The 24,581-nt window shown below is 41.4% G+C and overlaps 1 protein-coding gene across 1 annotated transcript in view; it reads left to right on the plus strand.

Annotated features, from left to right (window-relative positions):
• fbxo41 (F-box protein 41) overlaps positions 1–24,581 on the plus strand; it is a 177,488-nt gene that overhangs the window by 132,305 nt on the left and 20,602 nt on the right. The window contains exons 6-9 of the mRNA XM_034187513.1: positions 928–1,316; positions 19,600–19,838; positions 19,964–20,079; positions 21,426–21,578. Coding sequence (XP_034043404.1) covers positions 928–1,316; positions 19,600–19,838; positions 19,964–20,079; positions 21,426–21,578 — 897 coding nt within the window. The remainder of the gene's footprint in view (positions 1–927; positions 1,317–19,599; positions 19,839–19,963; positions 20,080–21,425; positions 21,579–24,581) is intronic.

Raw genomic sequence — 24,581 nt, forward strand, 5'->3', positions numbered from 1 at the left:
ACAAGACATGCATGTCAGGCAGGACTCACGCGCGGGCCGGCTGAATGGTGGCCTGTACCAATTCAACATGCAGGTTTTACGGAAACCACCCAAAATGACCCTGACGCAACTCCACATTACATGGAGAAATGTGGCAAGGGTGGGGTTTGAATCGGGAACCTTTCGTAATGAAGTCAAGTGCACTGACCACCTGGCCACCACCCCTGCCATGTATAAGTAGTTACAACTACTGTTAACATAGTACAGTTACTTGTCAACTTAACTTTGCTGTGTTGGATCAGCACAATTTATGTAGATCCATCTTGGATTTGCTGTGTCGACCCCAAGCACAAACAAGCAAGCAGCCAAAGGGACTTACTGATTTTTTTTTTTTTTTTTTTGTTACATTTACCCTTATAAATGTACTTGGCCTGACCCATGGTAAATAAGTAACAGTAACGCAAATTCATCATGTTGACTCAACAAATTTACATTTAGGTCACTCAGCAAAATTGTTTCTGGCTACGTTAACACATTTTACTTGGGTGGAAACACTTTCCATACATTTACTATGTTCACTGAGTAAGTTAATTTTTAAATTGTTGCATGTTATGTTAAAACTACATGATTTGAATGTGTTCACCCTTACAACTTGATTTTATATCATAAAAGCTACATGTTAGATTTACGTTCATGTAACATAAAAACCAACAACATCCATGTTGTTGTTTTTTGTGTTCACATGCTTCTCCTTGTCCATTGTGTGTCAGGTGTTGTGGATAGTTGAAGGCAGCTTTCTGATTATGTCGATCACTATGCTGTGCATTGATCTAAATTTTTCAGCATACATTATATCTTTTTATTGAATGCGGGATAGACTGTGTGATGCTCTGTAATTCATATTCATGCTAAATTAGTCATGGCGGACCTCTTTGTGCTTTGCTACAGTGCGTCAGGACGTGTCAAGTCTGTGTCGCAGGGTTCTGGCGGTTACGACAGTGACAGCGTTGAGATTCATCCCATGGAAGACTGTCCCGAGGCTCAGTACTACCACATGCAATGTCGACTAGCTGAGGGGGGTTATGAGCGTTCTCCTGGATGTGGTGGCGGTGCCTCAAGGAATTGGGGGCTCCGTAAACAGGCTATCCAGAACTGGCAGCGGCGACCATACCGGAATAGTACCGAAGGCGAGGAAGGAGACGTGTCCGACGTGGGTTCCCGAACAACCGAATCAGAAGTGGAGATGTGGGAGCAAGAGAGGAGAGCTGTAGCTGAAGTCCAGCAGTCTGCTGCCCCTTATCCTCACCACGGCCGTGCCGGCTACCGCCCCAATACAGGTAATGTGTCAGAACAGGAAGGCTACTTATTCTTAGAAACATTCTTAGATACATGGGAATCTACAGTTTTGTTCAAAGGTTTACATACCCTAGCCACTCTTGGTTAGTGGTTGCGTGAAGCCATTTATTGTCAAACAACTGTCTTTTCTCTTTTTAAATCATAATGACAACAGAAACTACCCAAATAACCCTGATCAAAAGTTTACATACCCCTGTTCGTAATACCGTGTGTTGCCCCCTTTAACATCAAGGACAGTGTGGAGTGTTTTGTGGTAGTTTGTGGACGAGGCCCTCTGATGGTGAAGCTGCCACTGAATATGTCTTGGACTTTATTTACATCAATTGCGAAGAAATAAAAAACAGTATGGCACTCTATGGTAAATCTGCATGAAGTAGACAGTTCTCAAAACTGAGTGACTGTACAAGAAGGAGAAGAGTGAGGAAAGCCACCAAGACACCCACACAACCCAGAAGGATTTTCTTTCACCAAAACAGATCAAATCCAGGCTTGCATCTCAGATGTACCTTCTGGCAATTTGTAGCTAAACTTGTAGGTCTTCTTTTTTTGAACATCCTTCTCTATACCACTTCATCATGAAGCTGTATAACTGGTGATACAAAATGCAAAGTTGCACTGTAATATTATATTACTAATATACATATATTGCTTTATATGTATACTAATATATACTATATTTACGCACATTATTCATATATCCTTATTAGACCTGTTCAAAATGTCAAATGTTACAAAATCTTTTGGGCTACATGTTGTTCTTGTTCCACTAATGAAATAAAAGATCTGTGCCAAATTTTATTGTAATTTGACATTGTTTAGGGGTCCCCCACAAAGCAACAATTTTCCCAAAACAAGCAAAAAGGTGAGACGACCTCCAGTAATGTTCTCCTCTGGGTGATCAATCAATCACCATTTTTTGCAATTAGAAGCCATCACATGTACCTGTAAAAGAAAAATAGTGGCATCAGAGTCTTCTCTTGGTAGGGTGATGTTATCTTGCCAGCAGAGGGAGAGGAAAATGTGTCACTCGGGGGGACCTCTAAATCTTATCTGACTGAGTTCAAATTTGGTCTGCACCTATAAAACCCCAAGTGGAACAAAACCAACATGTGGCCTGAAGTCTCTCACAACTTTGTTTTTTCACTACATAACATGAACAGCCCTAATCCTTATGATAACATTAAGTTGGATTGGTTCTTAAATGATACTAGCATGTTCCCCGTGGGGATCCACGGCCTCTAGATTGGGTGGTGTTTATAAAATAGGCAGCTGACATTTTTCAAGGGTGGTAATAAATTAAGTAAAGCTTGTATAATGAGTTGGAATAGCGTGTGAGTCCAGAATGTTTTTAGAATGTTATGTTAATTTGCTGTATTCATAAATTGTTTAGGTTCTTGTTATCATATACACATTATTATTATTATTATTATTATTTATTTATTTTTTTTACTTCTATTTTGTCATCTGATTTTTAAATGGTCCACAATGGAAATAAGTGCGTTCACTTTGTTGTGCCATCCATGCATTTTTAACATATTTACAATTATATTATGTACTTACATTGAACTTACTAAATAAAATCACTCACCGCACTCACACTTTTAATACAAAGATGACTTACCATCCTCTGCTGGAATGGAGTGTGAGTCCAGAATGTAGTTAGTGACATCCATTGTTCAGTGTTGTTAGTTAATATCTGTAGCTTCTCCAAAAATATTTGTCCTATCATCTGTTTTGGCAGTGTTCATCCTTGACCTAAAATACATAAGCATACCAAATGGCAAATGTTAGCTGTCCACAGTTTGTCTGTCTGTAAAGTTGCACAGATGCAGCTGTTGTAAGCGGGTACTTTTAATTGAACAAAAAAAAATTTAAAAGATGGTGGCAGAAAACAGTAAAACCACTACACATTTCACACATGGTACCAGCATGAGACTTAACTCACTCATGGTAAGATCAACATAACATTTAACTAAACTGACTGAAACATTGAACTACAAAAACACAATAAATCAATAACACTAACAACATTGTTAAACTAACATGAACCACAATAACATCTAAACCCTCAAAACCCCAAACTTCCATGGTGCATTGCAACACAATGCCCATTGTTTACAGGTTAGCTAAAATGGCTAATTTCTCCAAAAATGTTTGTCCTATCAGCTTTCCATTTTTGCAGCGTTCATCCTTGACCCAAAATATATAAGCATGCCAAATGGCAAATGTCAGCTCTCCCCGGTTTTTGCATGATCACGCAAACGCATGCAGGCACAGTGCACACGCACACAGAGGACACTTGGCTATTATAATATAGATTGTATAAACTTGCTATTAATCCCACACATTACAGGCATCTTTTTCATTTTGAAGCATTTCATCTGTACTTCAGTGGCATTACAACCCTCAGCTGACATGAAAGTAACAGTTCATTTTGAAAACCCATGTAATACAATCAAGAGTCATGACATGGGGGGGTGTTGGAGCCTATCCCAACAGCCATAGAGCAAGAGGCAGAGTACACCCTGAACACCTTGATTATTGCTGATAATTAGATGATATAGATATTTATGTGATATTTTAAGCCATGCTTTGCCCTAAAAATTATTCTGATGTCTACTGGTGTTGCATCAAAGTGCATGAAGTTCTCAGCAGGAAGCAGAACTCAGACCTGTGCCTTTGAGAAAGGATGACATTTAATCCAATTTATTCTCAAACCCACAACAGGAAGTGCGATAATCAATCAATCAATTTTTTTTATATAGCGCCAAATCACAACAAACAGTTGCCCCAAGGCGCTTTATATTGTAAGGCAAGGCCATACAATAATTATGTAAAACCCCAACGGTCAAAACGACCCCCTGTGAGCAAGCACTTGGCTACAGTGGAAAGGAAAAACTCCCTTTTAACAGGAAGAAACCTCCAGCAGAACCAGGCTCAGGGAGGGGCAGTCTTCTGCTGGGACTGGTTGGGGCTGAGGGAGAGAACCAGGAAAAAGACATGCTGTGGAGGGGAGCAGAGATCGATCACTAATGATTAAATGCAGAGTGGTGCATACAGAGCAAAAAGAGAAAGAAACAGTGCATCATGGGAACCCCCCAGCAGTCTACGTCTATAGCAGCATAACTAAGGGATGGTTCAGGGTCACCTGATCCAGCCCTAACTATAAGCTTTAGCAAAAAGGAAAGTTTTAAGCCTAATCTTAAAAGTAGAGAGGGTGTCTGTCTCCCTGATCTGAATTGGGAGCTGGTTCCACAGGAGAGGAGCCTGAAAGCTGAAGGCTCTGCCTCCCATTCTACTCTTACAAACCCTAGGAACTACAAGTAAGCCTGCAGTCTGAGAGCGAAGCGCTCTATTGGGGTGATATGGTACTACGAGGTCCCTAAGATAAGATGGGACCTGATTATTCAAAACCTTATAAGTAAGAAGAAGAATTTTAAATTCTATTCTAGAATTAACAGGAAGCCAATGAAGAGAGGCCAATATGGGTGAGATATGCTCTCTCCTTCTAGTCCCCGTCAGTACTCTAGCTGCAGCATTTTGAATTAACTGAAGGCTTTTTAGGGAACTTTTAGGACAACCTGATAATAATGAATTACAATAGTCCAGCCTAGAGGAAATAAATGCATGAATTAGTTTTTCAGCATCACTCTGAGACAAGACCTTTCTGATTTTAGAGATATTGCGTAAATGCAAAAAAGCAGTCCTACATATTTGTTTAATATGCGCTTTGAATGACATATCCTGATCAAAAATGACTCCAAGATTTCTCACAGTATTACTAGAGGTCAGGGTAATGCCATCCACAGTAAGGATCTGGTTAGACACCATGTTTCTAAGATTTGTGGGGCCAAGTACAATAACTTCAGTTTTATCTGAGTTTAAAAGCAGGAAATTAGAGGTCATCCATGTCTTTATGTCTGTAAGACAATCCTGCAGTTTAGCTAATTGGTGTGTGTCGTCTGGCTTCATGGATAGATAAAGCTGGGTATCATCTGCGTAACAATGAAAATTTAAGCAATACCGTCTAATAATACTGCCTAAGGGAAGCATATATAAAGTGAATAAAATTGGTCCTAGCACAGAACCTTGTGGAACTCCATAATTAACTTTAGTCTGTGAAGAAGATTCCCCATTTACATGAACAAATTGTAATCTATTAGACAAATATGATTCAAACCACCGCAGCGCAGTGCCTTTAATACCTATGGCATGCTCTAATCTCTGTAATAAAATTTTATGGTCAACAGTATCAAAAGCAGCACTGAGGTCTAACAGAACAAGCACAGAGATGAGTCCACTGTCCGAGGCCATAAGAAGATCATTTGTAACCTTCACTAATGCTGTTTCTGTACTATGATGAATTCTAAAACCTGACTGAAACTCTTCAAATAGACCATTCCTCTGCAGATGATCAGTTAGCTGTTTTACAACTACCCTTTCAAGAATTTTTGAGAGAAAAGGAAGGTTGGAGATTGGCCTATAATTAGCTAAGATAACTGGGTCAAGTGATGGCTTTTTAAGTAATGGTTTAATTACTGCCACCTTAAAAGTCTCTATGACTTCTCCCTTGTTTCACTCGGGGTCACCGCAGCAGAGTCAAGGTGGCTCTGCATGTTGATTTGACACAAGTTTGATACCGGGTGCCCTTCCTGACGCAACACCACATTCTTGGTATTTCATGTTTTTTCATGTGAGAGCCAACCACCTCTACTGGTGGTTGACTCTCACTGCGGTATTGTATCACTTCCTGTTCCGGAGCACAGCGGTGTTTTGCTGTATCTGTTAGCTGTTTAATCTGTGCAGTTAGATTGATCTAGTTATCTAGATAACGATTTGTTTCCCAGTGTAATCTTCACGTGCCTTAACTAAAGCACTCCTTCTGCTGAATCACCACTAAATTATTTACACATTATTCACTTTGCGTGTTTTTAGGAATCCGCTAGCTTAGCGCAGCTACTAGCTCTTAGCCGATTTAGCATGGCAGCTTCTCCTGTCTCTCCCGCACTTTTCTGCTCTGGGTGTGAAATGTTTAGTTATTCCTCGGCCTCCTTTAGCAGTAACGGTACTTGTAATAAGTGTAGCTTATTCATAGCTTTGGAGGCCAGGCTGGGCGAATTGGAGACTCGGTTCCGCACCGTGGAAAATTCTACAGCTAGCCAGGCCCCTGTAGTCGGTGCGGACCAAGGTAGCTTAGCCGCCGTTAGTTTCCCTCTGGCAGATCCCGAGCAGCCGGGAAAGCAGGCCGACTGGGTGACTGTGAGGAGGAAGCGTAGTTCTAAACAGAAGCCCCGTGTACACCGCCAACCCGTTCACATTTCTAACCGTTTTCCCCCACTCGATGACACACCCGCCGAGGATCAAACTCTGGTTATTGGCGACTCTGTTTTGAGAAATGTGAAGTTAGCGACACCAGCAACCATAGTCAATTGTCTTCCGGGGGCCAGAGCAGGCGACATTGAAGGAAATTTGAAACTGCTGGCTAAGGCTAAGCGTAAATTTGGTAAGATTGTAATTCATGTCGGCAGTAATGACACCCGGTTACGCCAATCGGAGGTCACTAAAATTAACATTGAATCGGTGTGTAACTTTGCAAAAACAATGTCGGACTCTGTAGTTTTCTCTGGGCCCCTCCCCAATCGGACCGGGAGTGACATGTTTAGCCGCATGTTCTCCTTGAATTGCTGGCTGTCTGAGTGGTGTCCAAAAAATGAGGTGGGCTTCATAGATAATTGGCAAAGCTTCTGGGGAAAACCTGGTCTTGTTAGGAGAGACGGCATCCATCCCACTTTGGATGGAGCAGCTCTCATTTCTAGAAATCTGGCCAATTTTCTTAAATCCTCCAAACCATGACTATCCAGGGTTGGGACCAGGAGGCAGAGTTGTAGTCTTACACACCTCTCTGCAGCTTCTCTCCCCCTGCCATCCCCTCATTACACCATCCCCGTAGAGACGGTGTCTGCTCCCAGACCACCAATAACCAGCAAAAATCTATTTAAGCATAAAAATTCAAAAAGAAAAAATAATATAGCACCTTCAACTGCACCACAGACTAAAACAGTTAAATGTGGTCTATTAAATATTAGGTCTCTCTCTTCTAAGTCCCTGTTGGTAAATGATATAATAATTGATCAACATATTGATTTATTCTGCCTTACAGAAACCTGGTTACAGCAGGATGAATATGTTAGTTTAAATGAGTCAACACCCCCGAGTCACACTAACTGTCAGAATGCTCGTAGCACGGGCCGAGGCGGAGGATTAGCAGCAATCTTCCATTCCAGCTTATTAATTAATCAAAAACCCAGACAGAGCTTTAATTCATTTGAAAGCTTGTCTCTTAGTCTTGTCCATCTAAATTGGAAGTCCCAAAAACCAGTTTTTATTTTTTATTATCTATCGTCCACCTGGTCGTTACTGTGAGTTTCTCTGTGAATTTTCAGACCTTTTGTCTGACTTAGTGCTTAGCTCAGATAAGATAATTATAGTGGGCGATTTTAACATCCACACAGATGCTGAGAATGACAGCCTCAACACTGCATTTAATCTATTATTAGACTCTATTGGCTTTGCTCAAAATGTAAATGAGTCCACCCACCACTTTAATCATATCTTAGATCTTGTTCTGACTTCTGGTATGGAAATAGAAGACTTAACAGTATTCCCTGAAAACTCCCTTCTGTCTGATCATTTCTTAATAACATTTACATTTACTCTGATGGACTACCCAGCAGTGGGGAATAAGTTTCATTACACTAGAAGTCTTTCAGAAAGCGCTGTAACTAGGTTTAAGGATATGATTCCTTCTTTATGTTCTCTAATGCCATATACCAACACAGTGCAGAGTAGCTACCTAAACTCTGTAAGTGAGATAGAGTATCTCGTCAATAGTTTTACATCCTCATTGAAGACAACTTTGGATACTGTAGCTCCTCTTAAAAAGAGAGCTTTAAATCAGAAGTGTCTGACTCCGTGGTATAACTCACAAACTCGTAGCTTAAAGCAGATAACCCGTAAGTTGGAGAGGAAATGGCGTCTCACTAATTTAGAAGATCTTCACTTAGCCTGGAAAAAGAGTCTTTTGCTCTATAAAAAAGCCCTCCGTAAAGCTAGGACATCTTTCTACTCATCACTAATTGAAGAAAATAAGAACAACCCCAGGTTTCTTTTCAGCACTGTAGCCAGGCTGACAAAGAGTCAGAGCTCTATTGAGCTGAGTATTCCATTAACTTTAACTAGTAATGACTTCATGACTTTCTTTGCTAACAAAATTTTAACTATTAGAGAAAAAATTACTCATAACCATCCCAAAGACGTATCGTTATCTTTGGCTGCTTTCAGTGATGCCGGTATTTGGTTAGACTCTTTCTCTCCGATTGTCCTGTCTGAGTTATTTTCATTAGTTACTTCATCCAAACCATCAACATGTTTATTAGACCCCATTCCTACCAGGCTGCTCAAGGAAGCCCTACCATTATTTAATGCTTCGATCTTAAATATGATCAATCTATCTTTGTTAGTTGGCTATGTACCACAGGCTTTTAAGGTGGCAGTAATTAAACCATTACTTAAAAAGCCATCACTTGACCCAGCTATCTTAGCTAATTATAGGCCAATCTCCAACCTTCCTTTTCTCTCAAAAATTCTTGAAAGGGTAGTTGTAAAACAGCTAACTGATCATCTGCAGAGGAATGGTCTATTTGAAGAGTTTCAGTCAGGTTTTAGAATTCATCATAGTACAGAAACAGCATTAGTGAAGGTTGCAAATGATCTTCTTATGGCCTCGGACAGTGGACTCATCTCTGTGCTTGTTCTGTTAGACCTCAGTGCTGCTTTTGATACTGTTGACCATAAACTTTTATTACAGAAATTAGAGCATGCCATAGGTATTAAAGGCACTGCGCTGCGGTGGTTTGAATCATATTTGTCTAATAGATTACAATTTGTTCATGTAAATGGGGAATCTTCTTCACAGATTAAAGTTAATTATGGAGTTCCACAAGGTTCTGTGCTTGGACCAATTTTATTCACTTTATACATGCTTCCCTTAGGCAGTATTATTAGACGATATTGCTTAAATTTTCATTGTTACGCAGATGATACCCAGCTTTATCTATCCATGAAGCCAGAGGACACACACCAATTAGCTAAACTGTGGGATTGTCTTACAGAAATAAAGACATGGATGACCTCTAATTTCCTGCTTTTAAACTCAGATAAAACTGAAGTTATTGTACTTGGCCCCACAAATCTTAGAAACATGGTGTCTAACCAGATCCTTACTCTGGATGGCATTACCCTGACCTCTAGTAATACTGTGAGAAATCTTGGAGTCATTTTTGATCAGGATATGTCATTCAAAGCGCATATTAAACAAATATGTAGGACTGCTTTTTTGCATTTACGCAATATCTCTAAAATTAGAAAGGTCTTGTCTCAGAGTGATGCTGAAAAACTAATTCATGCATTTATTTCCTCTAGGCTGGACTATTGTAATTCATTATTATCAGGTTGTCCTAAAAGTTCCCTAAAATGCCTTCAGTTAATTCAAAATGCTGCAGCTAGAGTACTAACGGGGACTAGAAGGAGAGAGCATATCTCACCCATATTGGCCTCTCTTCATTGGCTTCCTGTTAATTCTAGAATAGAATTTAAAATTCTTCTTCTTACTTATAAGGTTTTGAATAATCAGGTCCCATCTTATCTTAGGGACCTCATAGTACCATATCACCCCAATAGAGTGCTTCGCTCTCAGACTGCAGGCTTACTTGTAGTTCCTAGGGTTTGTAAGAGTAGAATGGGAGGCAGAGCCTTCAGCTTTCAGGCTCCTCTCCTGTGGAACCAGCTCCCAATTCAGATCAGGGAGACAGACACCCTCTCTACTTTTAAGATTAGGCTTAAAACTTTCCTTTTTGCTAAAGCTTATAGTTAGGGCTGGATCAGGTGACCCTGAACCATCCCTTAGTTATGCTGCTATAGACGTAGACTGCTGGGGGGTTCCCATGATGCACTGTTTCTTTCTCTTTTTGCTCTGTATGCATCACTCTGCATTTAATCATTAGTGATCGATCTCTGCTCCCCTCCACAGCATGTCTTTTTCCTGGTTCTCTCCCTCAGCCCCAACCAGTCCCAGCAGAAGACTGCCCCTCCCTGAGCCTGGTTCTGCTGGAGGTTTCTTCCTGTTAAAAGGGAGTTTTTCCTTCCCACTGTAGCCAAGTGCTTGCTCACAAGGGGTCGTTTTGACCGTTGGGGTTTTACATAATTATTGTATGGCCTTGCCTTACAATATAAAGCACCTTGGGGCAACTGTTTGTTGTGATTTGGCGCTATATAAAAAAAAATTGACTGATTGATTGATTGATTGATTTAGCCGGCTGTTTCAGCGTGTGTCTGCTCCGTACAAACAATATGACTTGGCAATTGGGCAAGAGGTGTTGTTGATTTTGTGGCACTTTACTTAGCCTGGGCGAGCCTTATTTTCGAGCCCTGTCATTGTTTTCATATGACTTGAGTTGTGAAAACAACATAGTCACTAATGAATACTAAAGCAGTCCAGGGGCTGCATCCAGCCCTTAGACTGCCAGTTTAAGACCTCAAAGCTATAAATCTTTTGGTCTTGACTCTTTGACTGACTTCATAACACAGTGGCTTTTTCAGCTGCTGGGTATACTGTAATATTTCCTCCTTGTCCTTTGATAAAGAAGAAGTCTCACGTCATGCGAGTCCTGTTTTTAAGACGCCTCATTCTGAGAACACTGGGAGAGCTCGACTTTGTGCTTTTGTAAGACGGGGAAACTTAGACAAGTGATCTTGATTGCACATTTCAGATCCGCTGCAGGTTGTCTCTCCCTGCTGCTCTGTGGTTCGATGCTACACTCACTGCTGCTGGGCTCTATTTTCTCCACCTGCAGTTCTTATAAACACCAGGTGGATGTGGGCATTTCGAGGAGACCCGTGATAGATTTGTCAGAACTGCCATGACTGCAGATACTCCACGACTTTTGTCACGTAACACTCAACATGTTGCTGGCATTGCTGTGCTCTGACGTACGTCTACCTATTGGGAGACACTTTGCCAGGTTTTATCAGATGGTACGTATCGACGAGCACACAGCTCCTTCCCCGTCAGCCTCTATAACGCACAGCTCATTTTTTTTAGTTCATTTGGCAGTCTTGAGCGTAGGTGGTGTTTACAAGAGAGAGAGATAGAGAGGAAGAGATAAAAGAAGAGTGCCAGTGAAAGCGCTGGTTTGCAGCCCTGATGACTTCGAGCAGATGCCATCCAAGGTCAGAGATGACGTGACTCATCTTAAAGCACTCTCGCCTGGAGAAATAAGATGGGCTTGGATTGGACACATGGTTCAAGCTAACAGATAGCAACAAAGAGAGGAAAACAGGAAATTAGTCTTACTTAACATCAAGTTGAACATTGGCGCCACCGTGTGACAGTTTGTTGTTTTAAAGTATCAGCTGTGACATCTACTTTATTTGATCTTTAGAAATGTCTGTTTTAAAAGTGGCTCAGCTATCACACGAGAGGGGAATACTTTCTCCTCTGTATTTGAACTTCTCCACCAAGATTGCCCAATTTGGGGTCCACCAGCCACGTTTGGCCCACCTTCCCTTTATTTGTGGCCCACCATCACAGTTAACATGCTCTCTGTAAATTAATGAATTATCCTCCTCAGCAGGTAGATCAGCAGGACAGGAGTTGGATTACCAATATATAGACCTGGGTTTGATTCCCTGTCTGTGTTCTTGGGCAACATTGTATTGCATTGTCCCAGTCTACCCTGCAATGTACTGTCATCCCATCCATCAGGAGTTGTAGACTAGGGATGTCCCGATCAGGTTTTTTTAGCCCTGATCCGATTCCGAGTCATCTGATTTTGAGTATCTGCCGATACCTTGTCCCGATCTGATACTTTAAAAAACTGAATGAACAATGAACAAATGCTAAATATATAATATTTTCATTTTAATCGCCTTATTTTATTATTTATGCACGTCTCCTTGAGGTAGCTTCAACAATCAAGTAATAATGTACCAGACTTAAAAAAAATGTACAAATTTCCATGTTATTTTATTTGTCTAAAAATAAATGTCCAAGGTTCCTTATGTTAAACAAGAAATGATCTACTCTGAAATAACAGGTGGTTTTAATTTACAGATGAAAGGTTTCTAAAGAACCATTTATTGATTTAGCTATTTTAATTACAAGTGTTCTAAACTTTTTTTAAACAGTAATCAGAAATTTTGAGGTAACAAACAACAACAAAAAACATTTCCAAGGATTTTTCTTCAGAAAACTGCTCTATAAATGAACAGATCAGTGTTTTTTGCACCGATCTGTTAGGTACAGATCAGTGGTTTCTGCCACTAGTCTTCCGTGTTTTGGCCCGACGCATCGTTCCTATTGGACAGCGTGAAGCTACGTCACAGCTCAGAGCGTCAAAAGTTGGATTGGGTTGAACTTATGTTTTTTCTTTTGTTCAATAAAAAAAAAAAAGATTGGGTTGAACTTTGACCGCGTCAGCCTGCCGATAAGCAGCAATGCGTGCTCCCATCAGAAGCGTCGCTTTAGCTCAGCTTTTGACGCGATGCTGACGCCTCTAAAAAGCAACGCGTCTCATTGAAAATAATGCTTTTTAGACTGATTCTTGACGTCTCTGACGCTTCCGGTGCATGAAAGGCCCATTAATCTGCAATAATGAGCTTGAAATAGCGCTGATCAAAATAATGAGGATAAAATCTATATCAGATTCCTGATCGGGATGCAACGCCCGATTTCGTTCAAGTCTGAAACCACGTGATCGGGCCCGATTTCCGATCACGTGATTGGATCGTAGACTGCCATCCACTTTATGATGGCGGTGATATGGAGGGAGGTGATGGTCTAGTGGTTAAGCATTGGGCTTCAGCCCAGAGGATTCTCAGTTCAAACCCCAGCCAAACAGGAACATGACTAAGGGCCCTTGGGCAAGGTCGTTGCTCCTGATGTGTAGTGAGCACCTTGCATGGCAGCACTCTGCCATCGGTGTGAATGGGTGAATGTGAGGCATAATTGTAAAGCACTTTGAGCTTCTGACACAGATGGAAAAGCGCTATATAAATGCAGTCCCTTTACCATTTACACTACAGAATGTGAATAGTGTTTTCATTGTTTTCAAATTTTATTAGATTTTGAACGTTAATATTCTGTCAGATATAATACATTACATATGTTCTTTCAACTCATCCCATTTCTCTCGGTGCTGCCAAAATTGATCTGTAATGGATCTACATGTTGATCTGGTACGTTTTAGTCCAGTTGCGATCCCTGACATACCCCCAGTTGTACAAGGCCATAGTAGCATAGCTGTACTTGGAACCTTGAACCTTCTTGTTATGAGGGAAGAATGGTCGCACTGTGCCAACATAATCTTCCACGCCGCCATATGAGCAGAAAAAAACTAGCTGGACAGATTTTCACTAAACTTGGTGGGAATATTAGTTGGGTTAGTGTCTCTACATGATTGATTCTTGGAATAGGAACATGAAAGATTAAGGCAATTGCAAGCAAAACGTAGTCCAAAAAAACATATTTACCATAATATCACCACTGCCAATCAATCAATCAATCAATCAACTTTTTTCTTATATAGCGCCAAATCACAACAAACAGTTGCCCCAAGGCGCTCCATATTGTAAGGCAAGGCCATACAATAATTATGAAAAAACCCCAACGGTCAAAACGACCCCCTATGAGCAAGCACTTGGCCACAGTGGGAAGGAAAAACTCCCTTTTAACAGGAAGAAACCTCCAGCAGAACCAGGCTCAGGGAGGGGCAGTCTTCTGCTGAGACTGGTTGGGGCTGAGGGAAAGAACCAGGAAAAAGACATGCCGTGAAGGGGGGCAGAGATCGATCACTAATGATTAAATGCAGAGTGATGCATACGGAGCAAAAAGAGAAAGAAACAGTGCATCATGGGAACCCCCCCACAGTCTACGTCTAAAGCAGCATAACCAAGGGATGGTCCAGGGTCACCCGATCCAGCCCTAACTATAAGCCTTAGCGAAAAGGAAAGTTTTAAGCCTAATCTTAAAAGTAGAGAGGGTATCTGTCTCCCTGATCTGAATTGGGAGCTGGTTCCACAGGAGAGGAGCCTGAAAGCTGAAGGCTCTGCCTCCCATTCTACTCATTCTACTTTTAGGACAACCTGATAATAATGAATTACAATAGTCCAGCCTAGAGGAAATAAGTGCATGAATTAGTTTTTCAGCATCACTCTGAGACAAGACCTTTCTGATTTTAGAGATATTGCGTAAATGCAAAAAGGCAGTCCTACATATTTGTTTAATATGCGCTTTGAATGACATATCCTGATCAAAAATGACTCCAAGATTTCTCACAGTATTACTAGAGATCAGGGAAATGCCATCCAGAGTAACGATCTGGTTAGACACCATGCTTCTAAGATTTGTGGGGCCAAGTACAATAACTTCAGTTTTATCTGAGTTTAAAAGCAGGAAATTAGAGGTCATCCATGTCTTTATGTCTGTAAGACAATCCTGCAGTTTAGCTAATTGGTGTGTATCCTCTGGCTTCATGGATAGATAAAGCTGGGTATCATCTGCGTAACAATGAAAATTTAAGCAATACCGTCTAATAATACTGCCTAAGGGAAGCATGTATAAAGTGAATAAAATTGGTCCTAGCACAGAACCTTGTGGAACTCCATAATTAACTTTAGTCTGTGAAGAAGATTCCCCATTTACATGAACAAACTGTAATCTATTAGACAAATATGATTCAAACCACCGCAGCGCAGTGCCTTTAATACCTATGACATGCTCTAATCTCTGTAATAAAATTTTATGGTTAACAGTATCAAAAGCAGCACTGAGGTCCAACAGAACAAGCACAGAGATAAGTCCATTGTCTGAAGCCATAAGAAGATCATTTGTAACCTTCACTAATGCTGTTTCTGTACTATGATGAATTCTAAAACCTGACTGAAACTCTTCAAATAGACCATTCCTCTGCAGGTGATCAGTTAGCTGTTTTACAACTACCCTCTCAAGAATCTTTGAGAGAAAAGGAAGATTGGAGATTGGCCTATAATTAGCTAAGATAGCTGGGTCAAGTGATGGCTTTTTAAGTAATGGTTTAATTACTGCCACCTTAAAGGCCTGTGGTACATAACCAACTAACAAAGATAGATTGATTGTTGTGTGTGGGCCGCTGAAGAGGAGGTACTGCTGGCCCATCACCACCAGAGGGCGCCCTGCCTGGAGTGCGGGCTCCAGGCACCAGAGGGCGCCGCCGCCTGATGAGAGCTGCCAGGGTGACAGCTGTCACCCATTACTGGACACAGCTGACTTCACTCAGTACGGAGGTATATCAGCAGGACAGCGTCTCCACCTCAGTGCCGAGATATCACCTTGAGTTTAAGGTAATCACCTCTGCAACATATATCTGTGTTCAGATAAGTACTCACCTTTCCTGCTTCAGTGTGACAAGAGGTGGAGGCGGCTTTGCCCCTCTCATCTACCGGGTGCGGTCTCATCCCACCCTGTGTGTTTGTGTTCTTTCCCGCCAGCAGTACCGGATCCGACGAGCGGAGGCAGTGGCCACCTGGGAATTCGGGACTTGGCGGTTCCAGTACTTCTGGGTTTCGGTGGCAGAGGAGATCTGGGTGGTTCCGGTTCAACTAGGACGGACGTCTCCTACCTTCGGGCCTGCCCACAAGACACCAGCAGATTTCGGCTTACATCTCCAAATTGCTAATTGTTGTATCAGTTGTGCTATTTTCACAACAGTAAAACTTGTTCTTACTTTTCTCCATTGTCCGTTCATTGCGCCCCCTGTTGTGGGTCCGTGTACCTACACTTTCACAACATTGATCATATTTAAGATTGAAGCATTAAATAATGGTAGGACTTCCTTGAGCAGCCTGGCAGGAATGGGGTCTAATAAGCATGTTGATGGTTTGGATGAAGTAACTAATGAAAATAACTCAGACATAACAATCGGAGAGAAAGAGTCTAACCAAATACCGGCATCACTGAAAGCAGCCAAAGATAACGATACATCTTTGGGATGGTTATGAGTAATTTTTTCTCTAATAGTCAAAATTTTGTTAGCAAAGAAAGTCATGAAGTCATTACTAGTTAAAGTTAATGGAATACTCAGCTCAATAGAGCTCTGACTCTTTGTCAGCCTGGCTACAGTGCTGAAAAGAAACCTGGGGTTGTTCTTATTTTCTTCAATTGGTGATGAGTAGAAAGATGTCCTAGCTTTACGGAGGGCTTTTTCCTCTCCAACTTACGGGTTATCTGCTTTAAGCTACGAGTTTATGAGTTATACCACGGAGTCAGACACTTCTGATTTAAAGCTCTCTTTTTTAGAGGAGCTACAGCATCCAAAGTTGTCTTCAATGAGGATGTAAAACTATTGACGAGATACTCTAACTCCCTTACAGAGTTTAGGTAGCTACTCTGCTCTGTGTTGGTATATGACATTAGAGAACATAAAGAAGGAATCATATCCTTAAACCTAGTTACAGCGCTTTCTGAAAGACTTCTAGTGTAATTAAACTTATTCCCCACTGCAGGGTAGTCCATCAGGGTAAATGTAAATGTTATTAAAAAATGATCAGACAGAAGGGAGTTTTCAGGGAATACTGTTAAGTCTTCTATTTCCATACCATAAGTCAGAACAAGATCTAAAATATGATTAAAGTGGTGGGTGGACTCATTTACTTTTTGAGCAAAGCCGATAGAGTCTAATAATAGATTAAATGCAGTGTTGAGGCTGTCATTCTCAGCATCTGTGTGGATGTTAAAATCGCCCACTATAATTATCTTATCTGAGCTAAGCACTAAGTCAGACAAAAGGTCTGAAAATTCACAGAGAAACTCACAGTAACGACCAGGTGGACAATAGATAATAACAAATAAAACTGGTTTTTGGGACTTCCAATTTGGATGGACAAGACTAAGAGACAAGCTTTCAAATGAATTAAAGCTCTGTCTAGGTTTTTGATTAATTAATAAGCTGGAATGGAAGATTGCTGCTAATCCTCCGCCCCGGCCCGTGCTACGAGCATTCTGACAGTTAGTGTGACTCGGGGGTGTTGACTCATTTAAACTAACATATTCATCCTGCTGTAACCAGGTTTCTGTAAGGCAGAATAAATCAATACGTTGATCAATTATTATATCATTTACCAACAAGGACTTAGAAGAGAGAGACCTAATGTTTAATAGACCACATTTAACTGTTTTAGTCTGTGGTGCAGTTGAAGGTGCTATATTATTTTTTCTTTTTGAATTTTTATGCTTAAATAGATTTTTGCTGGTTATTGGTGGTCTGGGAGCAGGCACCGTCTCTACGGGGATGGGGTAATGAGGGGATGGCAGGGGGAGAGAAGCTGCAGAGAGGTGTATAAGACCACAGCTCTGCCTCCTGGTCCCAACGCTGGACAGTCACAGTTTGGAGGATCCAAAATTGGCCAGATTTCTAGAAATGAGAGCTGCTCCATCCAAAGTGGGATGGATGCCGTCTCTCCTAACAAGACCAGGTTTTCCCCAGAAGCTTTGCCAATTATCAATGAAGCCCACCTCATTTTTTGGACACCACTCAGACAGCCAGCAATTCAAGGAGAACATGCGGCTAAACATGTCACTCCCGGTCTGATTGGGGAGGGGCCCAGAGAAAACTACAGAGTCCGACATTGTTTTTGCAAAGTTACACACCGATTTAATGTTAATTTTAGTGACCTCCGATTGGCGCAACCGAGTGTCATTACTGCCGACGTGAATTACAATCTTACCAAATTTACGCTTAGCCTTAGCCAGCAATTTCAAATGTCCTTCGATGTCGCCTGCTCTGGCCCCCGGAAGACAACTGACTATGGTTGCTGGTGTCGCTAACTTCACATTTCTCAAAACAGAGTCGCCAATAACCAGAGTTTGATCCTCGGCGGGTGTATCGTCGAGTGGGGAAAAACGGTTAGAGATGTGAATGGGTTGACGGTGTACACGGGGCTTCTGTTTAGGGCTACGCTTCCTCCTCACAGTCACCCAGTCAGCCTGCTTTCCCGGCTGCACGGGATCTGCCAGGGGGGAACTAACGGCGGCTAAGCTACCTTGGTCCGCACCGACTACAGGGGCCAGGCTAGCTGTAGAATTTTCCACGGTGCGGAGCCGAGTCTCCAATTCGCCCAGCCTGGCCTCCAAAGCTACGAATAAGCTGCACTTATTACAAGTACCGTTACTGCTAAAGGAGGCCGAGGAATAACTAAACATTTCACACCCAGAGCAGAAAAGTACGGGAGAGACAGGAGAAGCCGCCATGCTAAATTGGGTAAGAGCTAGTAGCTACGCAACCTAGTGGATTCCTAAAAACACACAAAGTGAATAATGTGTAAATAATTTAGAGGTGATTCAGCAGAAGGAGTGCCCCAATCAAGGCACCAAACAGGCCATGAAGCAGCACAGGCAACGCACGACAACAGCGAACGCACGACAACGGTGCTAAAATAAAATAAAAATAAATAAATAAATAAAAACGAAAGCGTTAGCAAGCTAGTTAGCTTGCCAACGCTGATGAAAGTTAGCTGATAAAAGTTGGAGAGAGATGTGAGAAATGATACGCTCATATTGATCTTTAAAATATTTGTGATCGGTTGGTGTGACGTCATGATGAAGTCATACTATGAAGTCATAGAAATTTAAAAAGTAAACCTAAAAATATAAACTTATGTCTCAATGTGCAAAATAAGCAGCATCCATGTACAACTTCTCACTCAGGTGGAGAAGGAGTAACAGGAAGACAGAAGTCAGGAATGAGAGGAACAGTAGCAGCCACTAAGCCAGTATTGATCAGTATGTTTGGTATTTGTATTGTGTATTTATATTTATTTATTTATTATATTTATTATAAACTGTTTTTCTGTTTTACTTTCACTTTTGATACTCTGTGTGCTTCTTACCCTGTGTGCTGCAATACAATGCTGCTGGAACCTCAATTTCCCCGAGGGAGTCTTCCCAAGGCATCAAAAAAAGTTCTATCTAATCTAATCTAATATATCAATCCTCTGACACCTTTCATTGTGTGTATGTAATTAACATTAACGCCAACATTTATATTTGGCGTGTGGCCCCACATCCAGATTTATGTCCCTTCACTAGTAAGAATTTGTACAGCAGCACCATCACTCTCAACTCTTGTAATACTTTATAGTTCTTAGTTTAAGCGGCTGTTTTTCTTCTGATAGGTCGCTCTGATGGGGTTTACAACAAGCCGTGCCGACATGAGAAGAGCCCTTCTAAATCCAACGAGGTGATCAGCCCAGAGATCCTGAAGATGCGTGCAGCTCTCTTCTGTATCTTCACCTACCTAGACACTAAAACCTTACTGAAAGCTGCTGAGGTCTGTCGGGACTGGAAATTTGTGGCCCGTCACCCAGCTGTCTGGACCAGAGTGCTGCTTGAGAATGCTCGCATTTCTTCCAAGGTGTACAGAGAACAATAACTCATGCACTCAGTCATCCACAGCACTTTTAAAAGCATGTGTGCGCCTGTGATGCTTTTTTGCAAGTAATTAGGAAGACAGTCAATTATCCCTTTGTTTGTGCTTAGTTCCTGAGTACGCTGTCTCAGTGGTGCACCCAGACACATTCTCTCATCCTGCAAAACCTCAAACCACGACAGAGAGGCAAGAAGGAGACCAAAGATGACTACCTTAAAAGCACACGGTGAGACAGCACAATTAGCATTTCTACAGTGGCTTCCGACTGATGTATTTGTCATTTTCACACCCACCACTCACACTGTTTAAATAGCAAGGGCCCTATTTTGATTATTTTTTTCACACAGTCTAAAATACATAACGCAAGCACATTTAGTTTGTGTCCAGCTCCAATTTGTTATTACAGGGTGTGTAATGTGAGCAGAGTAAGGCATACAATGGAAAGGGGGTATTCTTAGTCACTTAACTTCTCATGTGTGCTTTGTGAGCTAATATGAAAAACCAGTCAGACTGGTGCATTGCTATTTGGCACATTGCTGTTTAGATGGCACGAAACACGAAACAGATACGAAAAGGCTCTGTCTGATGTCTGCTCACAGTTTTGAGCATGTACATAACTTTCCTGCAGACTCGCCAGAAATCAGCTGACAAGTAACACATTTAATTAATAAAAAAGGATTTGTACAGGATGCAAACGAGTGAGTTATTTGTGATTTATTTCTTATTTGTGATGAAAACAGACATTTTATTGCAATGGGCGTTCTGACAAATGTAATATTGGCTGTGTTTTTGCATTGGTCCACTCCTTTTAAGGCACATTTTTGTATGGCATGCCCTGAGCACTCCAACACACAAATATGGTTATTTACTATTTTTATTTTATATTAAAATGACAATGAACATTATTCTCTCTCTTGATCCAAGGGGGTGGCCATTCAGTTTGAGAACATGATTTTACTAGTTCTCCAAGACCCAGCACGGCATCCTCATTCAGATCTTATTCTTGTTTTGCGGAGGTTGGCATCCTGTTTGATGCTCCAGAGTGTGGGTCAGACAGTTCCTCATTCAGATGAGTGCATAGGAGCAGCTTGTCATGCGTGTAGAGAGTATCATCTAGTGGCTGTAGATGACAATGCAGTATATTTTTTACACAAGATGTTTCGCTTTAAAATATAAGTTGCAGGACCAGCGAAACAAGTAAAAAAGCATGACTTATAGTCACGAAAATACACACACACACACACCGTGAACCCACCGATGTAAGAAGAATCTATATGTGTTCTGTAGGTAACAGAAAAAAACTGTTCTTGGTTTTAGACCACATTTTTGGCAATAGCAACTCACCACACCTCATTTTGACCAAAATGCCCATGTCCACAGGTGTAAGACCGAACTGGGGATCGGCTGAAAACATAGACTGACCCCTGCATGATTCCCGCTTTTCCTACCCTCTGGAAAAAAAAAAAAGCTGTATTAACTCGTGGCCCAAAGAAAACTCATGCTGTGATGTTAACTTCCTCCACTGCTCTGTCTGTCTTTTTCTTTCAACCATTCCTGATGTCTTCTTCTCAGTGGCTGCCTGGAAGAGGGTCTGGAGGCATTGCTAAAGGCAACAGGCAGTAATCTCCTCATATTGAAGGTGTCACACTGTCCCAACCTGCTGACTGACCGCTCCCTGTGGCTGGCCAGCTGCTACTGCAGAGCCCTGCAGGCTGTAACCTACAGGTAGGTCCCAACGTCCAGGACACAGCTCCTTTATTAAGTTCTTCTGAGGACGACTAGCATGTGATGTCTTTTTTATCTGCAGGGGTCATATGTTCAGGCTGAACCTTCAACAATGAAACCATCACAACATCACACGTCACACCACAATGTGATGATTGTTAATATCATCTTAATAATAACACAATTAACACCCCAATCAAAGACAGGAGACCCTCAGAGCATACAACACCACTGCCTGTCATGTTTGACGAGTGATGCAAATTTATTACCCTGAGTGTCTGTGTGTCCATGCGTGTCTGTGGACAAGATAAATCAAAAAGGGCTTGGCATATTTCCTTCATATTTGGTGCGAATATTAGACTGATAGATATCAGGAGGTGATTAGATTTTGGAGTAGTTTGGTCAAAGGGAAAGATCAAGGAAAACACAATTTTTTTGTATGTGTCAACAACCAAGAAGCCCAAATGGATGATCTAAAGCATATATTATTGATCAGCAAAATATTTGCAAAAATATAAACGCAACACTTTTGGTTTTGCTCCCATTTTGTATGAGATGAACTCAAAGATCTAAAACTTTTTCCACATACACAATATCACCATTTCCCTCAAATATTGTTCACAAACCAGTCTAAATCTGTGATAGTGAGCACGTCTCCTTTGCTGAGATAATCCATCCCACCTCACAGGTGTGCCATATCAAGATGCTGATTAGACACCATGATTAGTGCACAGGTGTGCCTTAGACTGTCCACAATAAAAGGCCACTCTGAAAGGTGCAGTTTTATCACACAGCACAATGCCACAGATGTCGCAAGATTTGAGGGAGCGTGCAATTGGCATGCTGACAGCAGGAATGTCAACCAGAGCTGTTGCTCGTGTATTGAATGTTCATTTCTCTACCATAAGCCGTCTCCAAAGGCGTTTCAGAGAATTTGGCAGTACATCCAACCAGCCTCACAACCGCAGACCACATGTAACCACACCAGCCCAGGACCTCCACATCCAGCATGTTCACCTCCAAGATCGTCTGAGACCAGCCACTCGGACAGCTGCTGAAACAATCGGTTTGCATAACCAAAGAATTTCTGCACAAACTGTCAGAAACCGTATCAGGGAAGCTCATCTGCATGCTTGTCGTCCTCATCGGGGTCTCGACCTGACTCCAGTTCGTCGTCGTAACCGACTTGAGTGGGCAAATGCTCACATTCGCTGGCGTTTGGCACGTTGGAGAGGTGTTCTCTTCACGGATGATGCAAAGGAGATGTGTTGTACTGCATGAGGCATATGGTGGTCACACCAGATACTGACTGGTATCCTCCCCCAATAAAACAAAACTGCACCTTTCAGAGTGGCCTTTTATTGTGGACAGTCTAAGGCACACCTGTGCACTAATCATGGTGTCTAATCAGCATCTTGGTATGACACACCTGTGAGGTGGGATGGATTATCTCAGCAAAGGAGAAGTGCTCACTATCACAGATTTCGACTGGTTTGTGAACAATATTTGAGGGAAATGGTGATATTGTGTATGTGGAAAAGTTTTAGATCTTTGAGTTCATCTCATACAAAATGGGAGCAAAACCAAAAGTGTTGCGTTTATATTTTTGTTGAGTATATATCATGGTGTGTGCAGGACACAGTGTACGCATCAGAACGTCCGCCAAGGACGTAGTAAAATCATCGGCATATATTTATTTGTACGTATGCCTGTTAGCGGGATTATGTCAAAACTACTGTGTGGATTTCAATGAAATTTTCACCAAAGATAGATCTTAGGCCATGTAAATTAAATATCAGATTGTGACATCTTGATCAGTTGGACCATCATTCTGGATCAGTATGCAGTTATTGCACTGTGTTGTGGAATACAGATCCAGGTAAAGTCCGGGTCACAATATGAATCACACATCTTTTATTTTGACTCCCTGTCAACCCCTTGGCAGACATGAGAAATCTCTGATTGCTCTTTCTGATTCAGTGTTCAGATAAAATTTGATTAATTCTGTCTCAAATTGGCCACTTTAACTAACACAAAACCTTTCCACCATGTTTAAATCTATACTGGCTCCAACAGTTTGCGTTAAAGCGTGATGACTTTGAGTTTGTCCTTTAAAAGGAAAAAGATCAAAGGGCATGAGATCAAAAAAAAAAATGTTCCTTACGTAATGATTCACAGCTTCATAAAAATTTGGGGTGGATTTGGTGAACTATATACTTTTAGAATTCTTGAAATGAGGAATCCAAAAAACAAAACAACAACAACAACAACAAAAAACAGGCTTTCCATTTTAAAAAAAAAAGGCTGTTATGGCTGACATCTTGCATTTCAAAATCTTCAAACATAGTCAGCTTCCTTGTGTAATTTCATTAAAGTTTTTTGGAGATTTGATGAACTTTATTTAGAAACCTTATGAAATGAGGAATCCAGAAAACAGTGTTTAAGTTTTCTTCAAAAGCTGTTGTGGCAGCCATATTTCACTCACTTTCTGCCACTTATCTGGGTCTGGCTCGCGGTGGCAGTAGACCAAGCAGCTCCTCCCACAGTTCCCTACCCTCGACTTGATCTTAGACCACATTTTTGGTGCTCTCTCTTTCTGCTGTACCTCACCACACCTGATTTTTAGACTAAAATGCCATGAACACAGGTATAAAAAACAGAGCTGGTGGTCTACCAAAAGCACAGACTGACCCCTGGCGTGATGTCTGCTTTTCCTGAAAGGCGTGGAGATGCCAGTTATCAACTCCGCACCAGTCACCACAAAAGCCATGCTGCACTTCAACAATGATGCGCAGGAAGAGTAGGGGGCGGCCATGTTGAATTTCTAAAAATATAAACCTTTGAAAACTAAGAAGGGTGATGCCGAAGAGACTTAATATTTTTTGCAGTATTCATGAACTCTTTATTTAATAATGACCGGAATGATTTTGGTTAATCAGAAACTGATGTAAAACCTTTTCCACTCTGGTATTCACGCACCCCCTCACCAACACTTAGTCCTGA

Source organism: Thalassophryne amazonica, chromosome 15 (genome assembly GCF_902500255.1).
Source record: "Thalassophryne amazonica chromosome 15, fThaAma1.1, whole genome shotgun sequence".
NCBI lineage: Eukaryota > Metazoa > Chordata > Actinopteri > Batrachoidiformes > Batrachoididae > Thalassophryne > Thalassophryne amazonica.